The sequence below is a fragment of the Rhinatrema bivittatum genome, chromosome 9 (assembly GCF_901001135.1).
Source record: "Rhinatrema bivittatum chromosome 9, aRhiBiv1.1, whole genome shotgun sequence".
Classification (NCBI taxonomy): Eukaryota; Metazoa; Chordata; class Amphibia; order Gymnophiona; family Rhinatrematidae; genus Rhinatrema; species Rhinatrema bivittatum.
This window is the reverse complement of record NC_042623.1, coordinates 43431098-43450118: the sequence shown is the minus strand read 5'-3', so window position 1 is coordinate 43450118 and position 19021 is coordinate 43431098. Positions and strand designations below refer to the sequence as shown.

Below are 19021 nucleotides of genomic sequence, written 5' to 3'. Positions count from 1 at the left end.
ACTTTGTGCTCAGGTTGTGCATACGCCTTGCTGTGATTTCTTCTAGGTGCTTAGTTTTTGGGTGCATTTCATTTTTGAGCGTGAGCTGTTCAGACACGTTTACCGCAGCAATGGCACTGGTAAGCAAGAAGCGTAAGCGTCTTCCTATTTGTGTTGCCTGTCATATTAGGGTTTCTCAGCCTGACCTGACTTCTGTGTTGCTCAGACGCACAGCTGCGTTTCCTTGGGTGGATTTTTTTCAAGGCTTACAAGCCTTTCTTCAGGTGCAGTCCTCTGCTTCCTCAGCTGATGACTCCTCCCTTTTCCAATCCTATGCTTAAGCGCTGGGGCTCGCCCCGGCTCCCTACGGGTGTTCCCGACAGGAATCCGGATAGTAATGATGATGAGGTTGATCTGGATTCCCTGGAAGATGGGGAAATTACTCCAGGGCTGGAGCCATATCGAAACATATTACGGTTCTTATACAGAGATGAATTGCCGGCCCTGATTTCCCAGACCTTGAAACAGCTGGATGTTCCTGGTTTAGATGCTATGTCAGAGCCTAGGAAGAATCCCATTTTGGTTTCCTTATGGTAAAGCCTCTTGTGTGTTCCCGGTGATGGATGCCATTCAGGAATTGAGTGATCTGGAATGGGAAGCCCCAGAGGCAAATTTTAAAGGGGGTTGGACAATGGAAGACCTGTACCCCCCTAGATCCGGCTGTGAGAGAATGTTTGGTTTTCCCAAAGTGGATGCTCTGGTATGAGCCATGTCTAAGCAGATGACTATCTCTGTAGAGGGAGGAGGGGCCTTGAAGGATGTACATGATAGACTGAGGTTAATTGTAAATGAGCCTTTGAGGCAGTGGCAATGAATTTACAGATTGCCTTCTGTTGCACCCTAGTGGCAAGATCTTATCTGCTTCTTTCTCAGGCGATTGAGTCTGGAGGGAATTCCAGAGCGGTTATGGAGCCCTCTGCTGCCTTTTTAGCAGATGCAGGCTGTGATTTGGTCCGGACTTCAGCCAGAAAGAGTGGCTTTGGTGATAGCAACCAGGCGTCAACTCCGGTTGTGAAATTGGTCAGCTGACACAGCTTCCAAAGCCAATCTTACCAAGATGCCCTTTAAAAGCTCACTCTTGTTTGGGAACGAGTTGGAGAAATTGGCTGGTAAGTGGGGTGAGTCTCCGGCGCCTCGGTTGCCGGTGGATAAGAAACAGTTACAGCACCCCTTTGGTATGAGGGGGGGGGGTTATTTCCAGGGTTCCAGGTGTTTGTGTCTACAGAGGGATGACCTTTCAGCAGACTCAGACTTTCGGTAGGTTTCAGTCCTTTCATCTCCGGCAGCTCAAGAGAGGAGTGGGCTCAGGTGGTGGACCTTCCTGAGCTTTCCAATGAAGGTTTGCGACCCATCTTCCAGAACAGGGAATAGGGGGACGTCTCTCTCTCTTTTGTCGGAGGTGGTTTGAGATCACATTGGACCAGTGGGTCCTGGAGGTGATATGCGAAGGATATACACTGGAATTTTGCTGTATTCCTCGGGACGTGTTCACGGTGACTCCTTGCAGAAGAAGCAGGCAGTGGAGTTCACACTTCAAAGGCTCCTCAGACTGAGAGGTGTGGTTCCAGTGCCCACATCTCAAAGTATGGGGCAATATTCCATTTATTTTGTTGAGCCAAGGGGGGAGGGCTCCTTTTGTCCCATGTTGGATCTCAAGAGGGTTAACCGTCACTTGAAGGTGACGGTTAACCCTCAGAGTATTACAGAGTATAAGGTTTTCAAATGAAAACCTTATACTCTGTAATAATGGTGGTGCAGTTAGGGGAATTTCTGACCTCCTTGGATCTGTCAGAGGCTTACCTTCATATTCCCATCCGATTGGAACACCAATACTTTCTACACTTTGCGGTGCTGGGGTGCCATTATCAGTTTCGGCGTTGCCTTTTGGTCTCACCACCACTCTCAGAACATTTTCCAAGATTATAGTGGTAGTAGCGGTGACCTTTCAAAAAGAAGGAATCCTGGTGCACCTGTATTTGGACGACTAGTTGATTTGAGCCAAGTCTCAGGGAAGAGAGCTGCCTGGTGACACACAAGGTGATCTCCTCCTTATTGCAGGAGCTCAGTTGCATGGTGAACCTGACAAAGAGCAATCTTCAACAATCCCCGTCGGAGTATATGAGGGTCTGGTTCAACACGGAACAGGACAGAGTTTTCCTACCGGAAGTCCAGATCCAGAGATTGATGCCTCAAGTGCGTCAGTTGTTGAACACCATACGCCCGACAATGTGGTCCTACCTACAGGTACTAGATTTGAATGCAGCTGCTCTGGAAGTGGTGCCATAAGCAAGGGCACATATGCATCCTCTTCAGTGCTCTCTGCTATCTCGTTGGAACCCGCACTCTCAGGATTATGCGATTCGGCTTCACTTGCCAATGGAAATCTGCTCCCGCCTTCGGTGGTGGTTGCAGGAGGATCATCTGAAAAGGGAGTTCTCTTGTCCTCTCCGGCCTGACAGATGCAAGTCTTCAAGGTTGGGGAGGCTCACTGTCTGGAGTTATTGGCCCAGGGGTGCTGGAATGCCGAAGAGTCCCGCTGGAACATCAGTCACCTGGAGGACAGGACAGTACAGCAGGTATGCTTGCAGTTCAGCCACAGGCTGCGGAATCAAGCAGTTCGTGCGATGACGGTGGCCTATATCAATCGCCAGGGAGGAACCAAGAGCCAGCAAGTTCGCAGGAAATAGACCAGCTGATGGAATAGGTTGAAGGTTGTCTGCAGATCTCAGCCTTTCACATTGCAGGAAAAGACAACGTAAAAGCGGACTTTTTCACCAGGGAGAGTCTGGACCCAGGAGAGTGGGTGTTGTCAGCTGAGGCATTTCAACTGATTATGGATCACTAGGGCCTTCTGTTGCTAGACCTGCTGGCGACTTCTCGAAATGCAAAGGTTCCTCGCTTCTATAGTCTCAGGAGAGATCCCTGGTCTCTGGGAATAGATGCTCTCGTACATGTCTGGCCGGAAGATAGACTGCTTTATGCCTTTCCTCTGTGGCCCTTGCTGGGCAGGATAATTCGCAAGGGGGCTAGTACTCCTGGTGGCGCCGGACTGGCCCAGGTGTCCGAAGTATGCGGATTTGCAATGACACCTGGCAGAGGCCCCCCCCTTCGTCTTCCGCCGTACATGGATCTGCTTCAGCAGGGACTGGTTCTTTATGAGGATCCAACTCTATTCTGTCTTATGGTTTGGCTCTTGAGAGGGCTCACCTGTTAAAGCATGGTTATTCCTCTGTGGTGATTGCCACTTTAATCTGCACTCAAGAGTTCTCCATTTCTTTGGCTTATGTGCATGTTTGGAGAGTTTTTGAGGCCTAGTTTGAGGAGCGGGGTGTTCTTCCTTATTCAGTTAAGATCCCTCTCATTCTGAATTGTTTGCAGGATGGATTGAATAAAGGCTTGGCCCTTAATTCCTTGAAGGTGCAGGTTGCAGCTCTTGCCTGTTTCAGAGGCCTGGTGAATCGTGTTTCCTTGTTTATCTCATCCTGATGTGGCCCATTTTTTGAAGGGAGTGAAGCACCTTAGGCCTCCCTTGAGGTTACCAGTTCCATTGTGAAGTCTTAATTTGGTGCTGGACTTTTGGCGGGCCTTATGCTTTGACCGCTGCATAGCCATTTCATACGGTTGTAGACTTTGAAGACTGTGTTCCTGTTGGCTATATGTTCTGCGCATCAGATTTCTGAGTTGCAGTCATGGTCTTGCCAGGAGTCATTTTTTTGGATGACTTCGGGGGTGTTACAGCTGCGTATTGTTCCATCCTTCTTGCCCAAGGTATTCTTGGACTTGCATTTGAATCAGTCCATCTCCTTGCCATCCCTGGATAAGTTCAGGGATGCGGAGGAGTTTCGCCCTTTGCACTCCTTGGATGTTAAGCGTCTTGTCGTGCGGTATCTGGAGGTCTCTGAATCTCTTCAAAAGATGGATCACCTGTTTGTTTGCCATGGCAGGAGTAAGCAGAGCACCTCTGCATCGCTGGCTATTATAGCTCGTTGGATTAAGGAGGTGGTCATAGTCACATATGTGGATGCTGGGAAACTGTTGCCTACTCTAGTTAGGGCTCATTCCACTAGGGCTCCGGCAATGTCATGGGCGGAGGTTTGTCTGTTGTCTCCTGCCTATATCTGCTGAGCTGCGACGTGGTCGTCCTCATATGCTTTTTTTTTTTTTTCCAGGTTTTTTCATCTGGATGTGCAGGCCTGGGAGGATACAGCCTTTGCATGTGCAGTGTTGACTGGACTGCGGGCAGCCTCCCACCCTGTTTTGGGAGTAGCTTTGGTACATCCCACTAGTCCTGAGTCCATCTGTCTATCCTCTAGGAAATGGAGAAATTATCTGATAATTTTGTTTTCCTTAGTGTAGGCTGCTGCTTGAGTGTTTCACTAGTCCTCCTGTGGGACTCTGGGTCCCAATGGATTACTGGTAAGTGTTCATCCAATCCCTAGCTTGGGGTACCTAGAAACTTACGTGAGTTCAGTGTTTGGTTGAGTACAGTTCTGGTTACCTGTTTTTAATCATGTATTTAATCACGTTTTTTGCTAGTCTGTCCACAGTTGGTTTTGAAGAGAATACTGGCAGGCTGGGGTCACTGCAGGGTTATATATATACTGTGAAGTCAGCTTGCTCCGTCTCCATCTGCTGGCAAGGGAGCATAAACCTGGCGGGCAGCCTCCCACCCTGTTGGTGAGTAGCTTTGGTACATCCCACTGGTCTTGAGTCCATCTGTCTACACTAAGTAAAACAAAATTATCAGGTAAGTAATTTCTCCATTTTTTTTTGTTTCCCATGACCTTTTTATTTGTCATTCCTTCCCCCTTTCACGTTTTGAGCAACTGTTTTTAGTTTGCAGAAACTAATAACCTCCCCCTTTTCCCCCAAAATAAATGGTGAGCCCCAGTGACATGAAATCAGTTTTTATTTTTTGGTATCTGTTTAAAAACTACAAAAATAGCTTATTTCCAGTAGCAAAGTTTTTTTAACTGTATCAATAAATAGTTCACAATTTGTATTGAGTAACTTCCCAGAACTGCAGTTCCTTGCCGCCCTCTGTGTCTGGCATAACAAGAAAATGCCAGTCTGTGGTGCACTCACATACCTGAATCTGGGAAAATGCAGAAAATCTGAGCAATTCTTCAGATGATGGGAAACCCTGAATACAAGTTGGAACTGTAAGCAGCAATCTACGCTATCACTTTTTCAAATGGTGAATACTGATGTTCTCATTGCAATTACCTACTGGTCTGCATACAATTTGAGCTTTGTCTACAGAGTTATTTGCTTGTAGTGGATTTACTTTCAAAACATTATTACAGAAGAGTAATCTCATTTCTTTTTAAAGGCAAGAATAAGGGTCAAACAGCAAGTTGTGGTTGATACTTTTTTGCACTTTACAGCTAGTCACCGATGTATTGTTAGTACAGTATAAAAGTATCACCTGTAACTTGTTCATCATAGTTATTTATTTCATGTTTTTCCAACTAGCAGAACTGAGTGTTGTAACAAGTGAGGGTTTACATTTAAAAACATTCAGTATGGCACAGTTGGTAATAGCTACTTTCAAAGTACAAAAATGTAGGTCATATAATTGGATAACGATTGACATAAGGCAACATAAGTTCTAGCCATACGAAAAGAGGAAATGAAGAGTCAGTGTTTAAAGTGACTAGGAGTCATTTACCCATATAACATAAGTTTTCTAGGGTTTTTTTGTGCATCTTGATAGGTCCCAGTAAGAAGAAGGATGGTCAATAATTTATAAAGCTCCCTTGTTTTTAATTGTGAAGCAAATAGGATTTATTGAAGACTTCAGGATGGCACTAATACATGAATAATCTGTCTTACACAGTCCCCCGCGCAAGTAGCGCATTTTTGTAGGTTTATTGTATCAGACAAGGATACTGCATATTAGATGGATGAGGTTGTAGAAAATAGAGGGTTCTTGGCTAGAAGAGAGGCAAGCACTTCATCAGAGTAACTGAAAGTGTCAGGCTGTATTATTGACCATCCTTCTTGTACTGGGATTTCTCGTGTTGGGTTTGATCGTCCATTTCTTGGATGTGCTGTATGCATCTTGATAGGCACATTAAGTAGCAGCATATAAAGATGAGTCATTTAGAATGCCTGGAAACAGATTTGCTGTATTTGTTTTAATTTTTGGTTTCTATTCTTCCTTTCTGTAATTGGTCAGCCACTTCAAAGTGGATTACATTGAGAAAGCCTGGGTATGTTCCTACTTCCAGAGGGCTTAACAATTTAAGGGACTGATTTACTAAGCTTTTTTCCCATTGCTACAGAATGGGAGAAAAACTTTAGTGAATTAGGCAATGGAGGATGAAGTGACTTGTCCAAAGTCACAAGAAGTGTCAGTGTGGTTTGAACCTTGGCATCCCTGGTTCTCAGTTTCTCCTCTAACCACTAGGCGGCTACTTCACACCACTCTAACATCGTTACCACTATTTTTTATTTTTTTTTTTTAAAGGGAAAAGAATTTGAAAAACAGATTGCTTCCTTTCCCCACATGAAGTGATGTGTTTATGAGTCACACAGCACTGTGCTTTTCTGATAGCGGAAACATTAGGACAGTAAGAAACTAGCTAGAGGATATTGGTAACTATGGGGGAAAAAACTGCTCACTCCAGCATTCTGTTGCTAGTGGTGTTTTCAGAACCTTTTAAGATGAGACAGATTATCTACAGAGCATTCAAATCTGGGGTAAAAGAGCTTATGATCACAATTAAGAATCTGACCTAGAAAATAAATGCTGTAAATTTTAAATAGGTATAGGTAGTGAGTATAAGTACTGTTCAGTGAAAATAGATTTTCATACGTTATGTTTTCTCTGTGTATATGCCATCATCTGATCAATGTCATGAACAGAAGAAAACTGTTCCAAGGCCCACTGGTACATGGATTCTCTTGGCTATAAAACCCAAACTGGTCAGATTGGATCCCAGATTCACAGAGCATGGAATCTAATCTTTTTTCAAAAGAAAAAGTGACCTTTTTGTAGCATAATTATGCTTTAAATAGCAAAATCAGAGAAAGATAGAAAAGGATTTTATGATTCTACAAGACCAGTTTTGCTGCATCTGTTTGCTAAATGTATACATAAATGTGGCACCTTTTGAATAACTGAATACTTCTTTCTTGTTATAGATATGTCCAGTATGTAGATAGAGATATAACCTGCAAACTAGAAAATTCCCATGAGCCTAGTTGTCTTGACTTATAAAATTGTTGACCTGAGGCCACTCCAGGCCCACCAGGAGCTGACACAACTATCTAGGGCCTGCCAAGAAATGCCTGTACTACTGCCATTCCAAGCCGGGCGAAAGATGCAGTGAGGCTGAGGCTGTAGATGGGAAGCTGAGGTGGGAGAATCTGGAAGGAGAACAAATAAAGGCAAAAACTGAAAAAACAGCAAAATAAAACATGACAATTTAAGAAAAGAAGCACATGTAAACAAAATAAAGAGCAAAAGCAAGTTATGGGGGAAAAAGGAAAAAAATCCTCAAGCCTCCTTAAAATAAATAAATAATTGGTTCCTCCCTCCTCTGCGTGTGTATATATATCTGCATACACCTATTTTATAATTAAATATAATTTTTAACAGGGGAACTTCAAAGGATTTTGTCTCATGACCATCCTGCAGAGTATTCTGATGATTTCTATACTTCCTACATTAACATTCTTCTCAGCATTTTCTACACAGTCTGTAGAGACCTGAAAGAGCTCCGGCATCTGGTAAGAGAATTTCCGGATTTTTTCTTTTATTTTCCCCATGGATAGAAAGTGGTAACATCTAGAGGCTGTGTTTTTATTGCTGAAATGATATAAAAAAGAATGCATATGTCTTTTTCTCCCAGGGTAATAAATGTAAAAACTTTGGGTATGGAAGGCTCTTCTATTAGCGAAGAACTCTATTATTTATTTATTTATTTTTAGTTTCAACAATTTTTTATTGTACAAATAAAGGAATCTCTCTAACACACTGGAGAAATGATTCATATAATCTTTTAATTCTTTAAAAGTTTGCTGAAAAAAAGGGGTTTCTCAAGAAGTAAAAGGCAGTTTTGGATATTTGGAAACTTTATAAGCTTTAATCCGCACTGCTAGGAGTTTACTGTTTTCTATTTCTGTGCAATGATTTTTAGTTTATTTACAGTAATTAATATGCCACCTATTACCAGGTCCTGTTCTAGGTGGATTCCAAACATTTAACATAAAATGAGCATAGTTGTTCATTATTGGTGAATAAGGTGGGAATGGGAAGGTGCTTCTGTATTGTAGGGTGATTTTTCTTTACTTGTGTAGTAAAATGGGTATGCAGTATGACAGAATCAGTTTTATAAAGCTTGATTATCTCTGTACTATGGTATGTAAAATATATGTGCATTTACTGTTCTGTTTATATTAATAAAAAAAAATTTGACTAAGAGCATGCACATAGAATTTAATAACCTAAGAGAAAGCTTGCCATAAAACATGTATACATATTTCATGCAAAAACCAAGCACAAACTTAATAATAATGTCATCATACTAGACACTACCTGGACTCAGATCTTCATTGTCTTATGTTTAATCATTTGGCAAACTTTGATATTTTTTTAAAATAGATTTTTTGATTGCATATAAAAACTTATCTTAGTTCAAGAATACATATCTCATCCCGACATGGTCTGCATTTCAAAACCACTGTTTCTGCATCAGGGGGTAGTTTCATAAACATGAGATCTCAATTCTGTAAAACCAAAAGAGATGTATTAATGTCTAAATAGATGTCACTCACATAGATTTATTGTCAACTCTACTCACACATTGAATACAGCGTTAGCAAAAAATGGCACCAATCTAAACCGGAAAAGACAGTGACATGAGTGACAAATAAATAGAAGAGCTTTCTGCAACGTCAAATGCATGACGTATTAATAGTGATTGACACTTCTTCTGTTAAATGATAGAAAGCCACTCGGTCTCCAGATTTAAACCCCGAGTGGCCACTGAGTTCAAATAAAAGAATCAGAATTGTTAACTTAAACTCAATCTTCTGGTACGATCTTCCCCTCAAGTTAATAGGTGGATTTGTTCAATGATACCCCAACATAAATCCGCGAAAGTGTGATGGAAATCCTCACAGTGAGAGACCAGAGGGGCTTGCTTCTTTTTAGTAGTCAAACAGCTGCCGTGCTCAGTTAGATGAGTACGGATCATTCTCTTTGTTCTGCCAATGTAGATCTTAGAACAGGGGACACAAAATAAAATAAACTACAAATGTCGATCTACAATCAGTAGCTGTAGAGAAATGTATAACATGATCCGACTGAGGATCATGCCATTGAGTACCTGTAATAGTCATGGAACAAAAAGAACAATTACCACAAGGTTGGTATCCCACGGCAGAAGATGTATCAGACATAGATGACAAAGTAGCATGGACTAAATAAGCTTTAAGGTTTTTACCCTGGGTATATGCAATCAATGGTGGCAATGAAAAAATGGGATGCAGTTGTAAAATTTTCCAGTGGTGTAAGAGAATAGCTTTAATATTAGATGATACATGTGTGTGTGATGTCTGTTTTTAAACATTTTATGGGTGTTTGGAACATTTTTATATGAGATTTTAACTATTTGGTTATGTATTTAGCTGTTTTGAATTATTCTTTTTATTGCTATGGTTGCTGCTTTGGTCCTCTCACTATATGGTATATTTGCCCCCCCCCCCTCCTCCCAGCTCACTGAGTTCTAAGGAGGCCCCCCTCCCCCGGCCTCCCATTCTGATAAGCACCAGTAATGTGGCCCTGTTAAAAAATAAATAGTTAGATTAAGAAAGTTTGCTCACCCCCCAGTCTAGTCAGATATTGGCAGTCCTGGGCTGGGGGCCCTGCATTAGGACCCCTTCTGGAATCTTGCAATAATAGACCCTGCATCCAGCCACTAGATTTCACCCTTAAGCGATGATTATGACATCTTACCGTTCCAGAAGGGGGTTGTAAATGCTGCCTCCACAGGGCTGTGGAAGACCTGACTAGATATAAAACCCAGGGACCTTCTGCATAGCAGTGCACAGCACTTACCACCAGGCCAGCCCAGAATTACAGCAATTCTAACTAAAGGAAGTTACGTTTCTAGGTTAGGAAGCGCTGCAATTAATATTAAGACCTAAACATTAGTGGGGCAAATATCCTGCACAACTGCAAAGTCTGTGGGTATCTTCTATCTGGACAGTGCAGCTAAGTTTCCAAGGTAAATTGATATTTGTTCAGCAGTAGTATGGTCACGTTGGGTGGTTGGCTGCCCAATCTTTGTCTGGAGTGGATAGAAGCCCACAGACAGTCCACCCAACGTTTTGTTTCTTTTGATAGGAATTGGTTGGAAATTGTCGTTGCCAAACAGACACTAACGAATTGGCCCAGGCAGGACTGCATCTTGGGGGCCATGTCAAAGTTCATTATGTTCGAGCCATGGTGGCCCAGGTGCGAGCAGTTCCCGTGGAGGAGATCTGCAAAGCTGTGATGTGGAGGTCTCTCCACACATTCATATCTCACTATTGTTTGGATAGGAATGGGCAACATGACAATAGGTTTGGCCATTTTGTCCTTTGGAATCTTTTTGAGGTGTAGAACCCAACTTTCTCTCCCTTATAGGGCCCGTTATTTGGGTTCAGACTGTCTCCCCCTCTGTTACCAATAGCAACATTGTTCTTGTGCCTGTTAGCACCTGATTTGGTGTCTGTTGGTCCCCCTTTTATGTTGGGGAGCAGCCTGTAGCTAGGGATTCACCCATGTGTGAAGACTACCATCCTGCTTGTCCTTGGAGAAAGCAGAGTTGCTTACCTGAAACGAGTTTTCTCAGAGGACAGCAGGATGTTTAGTCCTCACAAAACCTGCCTGCCATCCCACAGAGTTAGGTTTTTCTTATTTGTTGCTTTATATAGAATTATATGTTATAAGACTGAAGAGGGATCCTGCATGGACGCGTGGTTATAGGGCATGCTGGGCATGCCAGTGTACCAAACATATAGTGACATATATAATATTACAATCTTTATTAATTTCAAACAAGAAATTTCCAAAAGACTATATGCTCAAATCTTTACAACATCACCCCAAAGAATATCCATCTAAAAATCCCAACCCATAATCACACATCATTCGTACCACTTATTCACACACATCCTTCATATCACCTCCCAACATTAAAATTTCTCCATTTTTTTCAAATGAATTGTTTACATACAAATGAAAATCCTCTTTACAGTACTAATCTTTCAAAATCAATTTGTTCACAAGCAGAAAGGATTCTATTTCACAAATTTTTTCTCGTTCTTAAAACGAAATTCTTTCAATTCCTCTTCATCCTCTCAACATGTTTCACCTTTCCTCAGGCTTCTTAAGGAGAACTTCAAAGAATTTCCTACTGCTTATACACCTTCAACATATTCCCATACAGGTTTTATCTACAACAATTGACAATTTGAATTAATTTTAATTAAAAAAAACTATACTTCCCAACCAACCCTTTAAATGAAGAAATTTTCCTTCAAACAACTATCACTTTTTTTACCTATACGTCCCGAAAATACTTGACGTACATACAGATATGATCCCTGACTCTCACTCTTCAACGCCTCTTTAGTGAAGTCTCACAGAATACCCACTCTTATACTATGGCGTACACTTCCTTTGCATGTTACCTATAGTGAACCAAATCAAGATAATAATTTTCAAACTTAGAGAAATTTTATTCCTTTATTTTCCCACCTAAAAGTAAGACACATGCGCTAAGAAATGAAGGAAGCTTACCTCATCAATTTAAAAAAAAAAAACGCTGCCACCTGCGTAGCGTTCAAACGCAGCCATCGACCGAATCAAAGGTAGTAAATTAACTACTCCCCTCCTACCTCCTTTTAAATCCCTCATCACCAATCAAAAACTCGCACATTTTATCTACACCCCTTTCTACTACCCGCCAAAATTTAAAGGGACTGTTCCCTTCATTTCTCCATCTTTTTTTGAGATGCGGCAACTAGAATTGCACACAGTATTTAAGATGTGGTCTCACCATGGAGCAATACAGAGGCACTATGACATCCACCGTTTTATTTCCTATTCTCTTCCTAATAATTCCTAACATTCTTTTTGCTTTTTTGTCCATTGAGTATTTTCAAAATTTATGGTTATAGTCCAAAAAGCGTTTAACTAAGGGTGCTTCATGTTTGCTAGTAGTTGAGCATCTTTTATATTTAATTCATTTAATATGAACCATACGTTTTGTCAGGATCAGGCACGAGATTTAGCAAAGAGGTTTAAGTGAAGGTATCCTGTAGTTTGCATTAAGCAGGCTTATTGCTGTGCTATATTCTCCAAGTGAGAAGTACTACTGTAGCAAATGGGCCGTGAAATGGATAGCTGACAGACTTGTGTATTGAGATATACAGTTGCTTCCTCATCGATCAGTAGAAGACATTGATCGATTCTGAAAGAATATTCAATTTTCAAGGAAGGTCATATGTTTGCTTTTACTGGTGGTAGTAACATTAGAGACTATGCAATCAATTCTTCCATTTCCGAGATGCTATCATAACATTGACATGAAGAATTACCAATGGGTACCTTCCCATGTGACAAGTGTACAAAGTGTGCCCTGATTTGGAAAGAACTGTGTGTGATATTTCCTTTGGAGTGGTGATTTGTTTCTAAACAATGTACTACATGTATTTCATCTTTTGTAGTTTATTTGATCACCTGCCCATGTTTCAAGTTTTACATCCGTATGATGAAACATATGGTTCGTATTAGATTAATTGAATTTAAGTTGCTTGACTACCTCTGTGTTCATCCCACATCCTTTTGAATTCTGTTACCATTTTTATCTTCATCACCTCTTCCGGGAGGACATTCCCTGCATCCATCACCCTTTTTCATGAAGAAATATTTCCTGATATTGTTCCTGAGTTTTCCCCCTTCATGATCCCTTGTTCTACAATTTCCTTTCCATTAGAAAAGATTTGACTTTTGTGATTCATTAATTCCTTTCAGGTATATGAAAGTCTGTCTCATATCTCCTGTCTCGCCCTCTCCCAGGGTATATATATTTAGGTCCTTCAGACCCTGCACACCATTTTGGTAGCCTTTCTCTGGACCACTTCCATCCTATCTTTATCCTTTTTGAGATATGGTTTTCAGAACTGAACTTAGTACTCCCAAGAGAGGCCTCACTAAAGACCTGTACAGGAGCATTATCCCCCTCCCTTTTCCTGGTTTATGCCTTTTTCATTCCAGTCCAGTATCCCTCTGGCCTTGCCAGCTGCCTTGTCATATTGCTTTGCTACCTTCAGATTGTTGGAAGCTATCACTCCAAGGTGTCTTTCCAGTCCGTGCACATCAGTCTTTTACCTCCCCCCCATCCCCCCATCATGTACAGCTTCTTAAGATTACTGCATCCCATATGGATGACTTTATGCTTCCTGGCATTGAATCCCAGCTGCCAAACCTTTGACCACTTCTCAAGCTTTCTTAGATCACTTCTCATACTCCTTCTGGTGTGTCCACTTTGTTGCAGATCTTGGTGTCAGCCACCAAAAGACAAACACTAAATAGTCTTTTGTTCCAGTATTTTATTGATTTTCCAGTGAGCTCAAACAGTACAGTATATGACATGGTTATGAACCTGAGCTGAGTGGGAGGGACTAGCATTGTGGCATCAGCTTTTTGAGCAATGGTAAGAGTTACAAGGAACAATATATACACTATGGATATGCAAAAAATAAATAGGTAAATCATTTTAAATTTTCTGAACATGAATGGTCTCATTTTATTTTCCAGCTTCCCTATTAGTTTATTTTACTAAAATTGGTGTAAATCTGTTGAAGCACAGCATGGCAGAAAGGTGATTCCAGACAGATGGACAGAAAACCAACCAAAACTAATAGATACTTTCATTCATTGTGAAATGTGCCTTAAAGACATTCAGAAGTGTGCTGATGGACTTGGAAATGTATGTTTACTCCAAAGAATCTTTGATGTTGCCCCCTCCATCTTAAGTGTATAATTGATATGCAGAACTTTGTGCTCACTGCTTTTGTAATCAGATTGTGCCTAGATTGCTGCTGATAAAATCATAAGGATTTTTCCAAACTAGACACACTAACTCCTATAATATAGCCAATCTTTCTGGGAACCACCTAGTTCTAATGAGAGAACATTATCTGGTGCATAGAAAAATGTCCGTACAAATACATATTCGTACAAATACATATTGCGCCATATACTGAATTAAGTTACTTATAAGATGATCCTTGTACAAAATGACATAACCGGTGCAAAATGCAGAAAGAAAATTGAGAAACGCAGAACAACTTATTCCTTCTTATACAAATTATAACCATCTATTGTGGCCATCATAATAGGCACTGCCAGTATTGATATACCTTTTTGCCTTCACTTTAATCATAGGCTACTGTTCAAATTTTTTAAACTTTGAGAAGACAAGATGTGACTTAATTTGTCGTTCTGTGTTTATCCTTGTACAGAATGAACACAGGTGTTCTAGCCACATGACATGTCTTTATCTGGTTCTACCTTCAGTTGCTTTAGTTTTGTCTGCATATCCCCCTCACTCTTGTAATAAAAAGAAAATTTACTTTGGAGGATCTGACTGATTTTAAAAAGCAAAGGAGAGAAACCCAAAGTTTGAAATAGTTTTCTTGAAAACTGTACATTTTCAGCTAGCTAAATTATAGACCTTTTAATTTTGAGATCTCAAACCATGCCTAGAAATGTAAGCTTGCTGCCCTTTTATTCAGACTAAATCACTGACTATAAAGATGACTTTGCTTAAGAACATAAGAGATGCCATGCTGGATCAGACCAAGGTCCATCAAGCCCAGCATCCTGTCTCTTACAATGTCCAGTCTGGGTCATGAGTAGTTGACAAATCCCAAAGAGTAGATCTATTTCTTGTTACTCACTCCCAGAAATAGCAAAAGCTTTCCGTACTCTCTCTGGCTAATGTGTTATGGACTTTTCCTCCAGGACCTTCTGCAAACCTCTTTTAAACCCTGCGATGCTAAATACCTCGACCACATCTTTGGCAACAGATTCCACATTTTGATTGTGTATGGAGTGAAATATACTTTCTATGATTTGTTTTAAATCTGCTGGTTGTTAGCAGTCCCTTGTTTTAGTTATTATTTGAAAGGGTAAATAACTGTCCTTTATTTATATGTTCCACCCCATTCATGACTTTATAAACTTCTATCAGGTCGCCACTCAGCTAACTCTCTTCCAAGCTGAAGAACCCCTAACATGTTTAGCCTTTCATCATAGGGGAGCTGTTCTATCCCCTTTAACATGTTTTGCCCTTCTCTGCAACTTTTCTGATAGGTCTTTTTTTGAGATGAGGCAACCAGAATTACACACAATACTTAAGATGGAATTGTACTATATTGAGGCAAAATGACATTTTTTTTCTGTTTTGTTCTCCATTCCTTTTCTGCTCATTCCTAACATTCTATTTGCTTTTTTGACCACCACCATCACGCACTTAGCTGATGATTTCAATCTACTCTCCAGAAGGACCTCAAGATCCTTTTCTTGGGTGATGACTCCTGATACCAAACCCAGCATTATGTACCTATAGTTTGATTGTTTCCCTATATATATCACTTTGCACTTTTGCACTTTTCCACATTAAATTTCATCAGCCATTCAGATGCTTGGTCTCCTAGTCTTATATCAATGTAAAGTGCTTATATGATGTAACCATTAAATCCTATATTCAAAATAACATCATAAATGGAAAGTTTTTTCTTTTAGAGGGAAGAGACCTCATATATGAATTCAGAGAGGGCTGTGTTTATATGCTCTTACTTTATTGCTGAATAGTAATCCCTTTAGGGCAATTTCATTGGCACTTCATGTTTGCCACACTTTAAAGTTTATAATCATTGGTCTCTAACACTCTTTCTTTATTTTTTCAAGGTTTTCTTTTTCGTTTGGATTAACAAGCATTATTCATATTATGGTACTTGCTATGTGCTTTCACGCTACTAAATAGCAAAACTAGCACTTATTTGAAGTGGAGGCTGAGCGATTGACGCTGCGGGGGTGATGCACAATGTACTACCTGATACGGCTCGAGTTTCATCGGCTACTTCGTCAGGGGCTCTCGTGTCTGTTTTATTTCTACGATGGAAAAAGACTAGTTAGCATATTTTTCATTTGCTAGCAAAGTAATTTAAAAAGAACAACCTTACATACGCTCCGCAAGTCTCTTTATCAATTTCTCAAAATGTTGCTCATTTAAACCTGCTTCAGCGTTTCCTCAATGCAGTTCCTTACAATCTTCTGCTGTTTAACAACTTTGAATAATTTTGTCTGATCTGAAAATTTGATCTCTTTATTCAATGTTCCCTTTTTGAATTTGGTAAATGGCACATGTCCTAGTATAGATCCCTGGGCACACCACTAATATTCTTTCTCCATTTGGAAAACTAATCATTTAGTCCTACTTTCTGTTTCCTGTCTTTTATCCAGTTACCGATTCACAGTAGGACACTGCCTCCTGTCCCATAACTTTTTAATTTCCTGCAGAGTCTTTCATGAGAGACTTTGTCAAATGGCTTCTGATAGGTCCAACTGCACTATATCTGCTCCCCTTACATGTTTATTTGCACTGTCAAAAATCCGAATAGATTTAGACAAGACTTCCCTTTGCTAAAACCACGTTGACCCTTCCCTGTTAAGCCTGGTCTATGTGGCCAGTAATTTTTTTTTTTTTTTTTTTTAAGAATGACAAACTCCAACCGAGGAGTTTTGTTGTTCTTTATCCGGAGGATGGGCGTGATGTGGTTTCCTCGGTTGGAGGAGACCACATCACGCCCATCCTCCGGAACCTCCACTAGCTCCCTATAAGATTCAGAATCCTGCATAAGTCCCTCACCATTATTCACAAGACCATACACAATCAGCACTCACTCGACTTACTTATCCCATTACATCTACACACTTCCAATAGACCTCAAAGAGAAGCCTATAAAGGAACACACTTCGCCCCCACTCCCAAATCCACAACTCGTATCTCCACCAGGGACCGCGCCTTCTCTACAGCAGGGCCATCCATCTGGAATACCATGCCCCCTGACCTCAGACAGGAACCCTGCTTACCAACCTTTAAGAAAAAACTCAAAACCTGGCTGTTCCATCAAGCTTTCCCTTAACCTCCTACACACTCCATACTCTCCCTCTTCCACCGCTAAACCTCTGGGACTGGAAAGCCACCACCCCATCCATTCTGGTAACTCTACTTAAGTACTGCTTTCACAGCTTGTGCACCACATTCACTCGTATATATAAATTTCAATGTATATATTTATCTATTTATTTAGTTACGCTAGTATTATGTTCGAGTCTGCTACATGTGACCCTTGACACATACAGTAATTCTCTTCACCTATAAGTTGTTGTAAAGCTCTGCTCTCTATTCTCTCAGTTCCCCAAGTTGATACAACACCTTGTTTTTTGTAACTTCTCTCGTCTCGTTACCGTTGTTGTTAAAACACCCCAGTTCACTGTAAACCGATGTGATATGATACTTTGTTCATGAATGTCTGTATAGAAAAGAGTTAAATAAATAATAGCTTTTACCATTTTTCCTGGCACCAACAGGCTCACTGGTTTGTAGATTCCCGGATCAACCCTGGAACCCTTTGAAGAAATTTGTGTTACATTGGCCACCCTCTGGTCTTCAGGAGTCATAGCTATTGTATTCTATTACTAGGGACCTTCCTTTTCAATTTTTGTTTACTTTTCCTGGGAATTTATCAGGGTTTATTTATTATGACCAGAGCAGGAGATAATCAGTTGATAAAAATAACTCATTAATTTTATGGGGTAAATGAGTTTATTTGGACAGAAGCTAGGACAATAAAACCATATTAAGCAAATTCTCCCACCCACTCACTTAGCAGCATTCCCACCTTTATCCCCATCCCCTGCCCAGCAAGTTCCTCTCTCCTCACCTCCAGCTGAGAATCTGGATTTCTCCCAGCACTCATTCTTTCCAGTGGTGACTCCAGGCTTCTCTTTCCTTCAGCAGTATGCTTGAAGCTCCTGCATGCTGCAGCACTGCACTTCTGTTTTTGTGCAGGACCAGGGAGCCTACTAGGAAGTGCTTCTTGTGGACAGGGCCTGCTTCAAACACATTTGTGGCCCCAGACAGCAGGCACTTTGGCAGCTTAGGGAGCGAGAAGATGAGACTTGAAACATGTCATGGGCAGCACTGGAAAGAGAGTTTTCACTGGGTGGGGGCAGGACTCGAAATATAGCATGTGATTTGACCCTTGCTCATCTAGTGGCCCAGCTAACTCCCTCATAGGCTTTTTGCTTTAAACATACTTGACATATTTTATTAGTGAAAGGTGCCTGGCATTGCTCAAGCAGTTTGGTCTATAACAGACTGTGTGTGAGGGGTCCTCTGTGTGTGTGTGTGTGTGTGTGTGTGAGCCCAGGGTATGCAAGTGTGGGAGTCTATGCAAACTTGTGTGTGCTCCTGCACACTAGTGCAAGCTTGCGTGATAACTTGTGAGAGCTTGTGTGTGCCTATACCTGCCTGTTGGTTGCAGCTCCATCACTGCTCTCTACATTAATGGTGGGGGTGGAAGGGAAATAGAACCAAAGAGCTAAGAGAAACAGATAAGTAAGAGAAAAAAAATGTGAAGCTTGCTGGGCAGACTGGATGGGCCGTTTGGTCGTCTTCTGCCGTCATTTCTATGTTTCTATGTTTCTGTCCCTGTGTGAGACAGGGCTTCACAGACAGTGTGACTGACACAAGCCATATATGTGTGTGTGTGTATAGAGAGAGAGAGATAATATATGCACCTGCATATTATAGATATATGTAATGTACATACCTGCATATCTACAAAACTATATCCTTTAATTATTCTGTTTTATTCAACAAGTATTTCACACAATATTCTATTCAAG

At 41.0% G+C, this 19021-nt stretch overlaps 1 protein-coding gene across 6 annotated transcripts in view; it reads left to right on the top strand.

The window, feature by feature from the left end:
• ORC5 (origin recognition complex subunit 5) overlaps positions 1–19021 on the top strand; it is a 320424-nt gene that overhangs the window by 57481 nt on the left and 243922 nt on the right. For all 6 annotated transcript variants that reach the window (XM_029616273.1, XM_029616274.1, XM_029616275.1 and 3 more), the window contains one exon: positions 7646–7776. In XM_029616273.1, coding sequence (XP_029472133.1) covers positions 7646–7776 — 131 coding nt within the window. The remainder of the gene's footprint in view (positions 1–7645; positions 7777–19021) is intronic.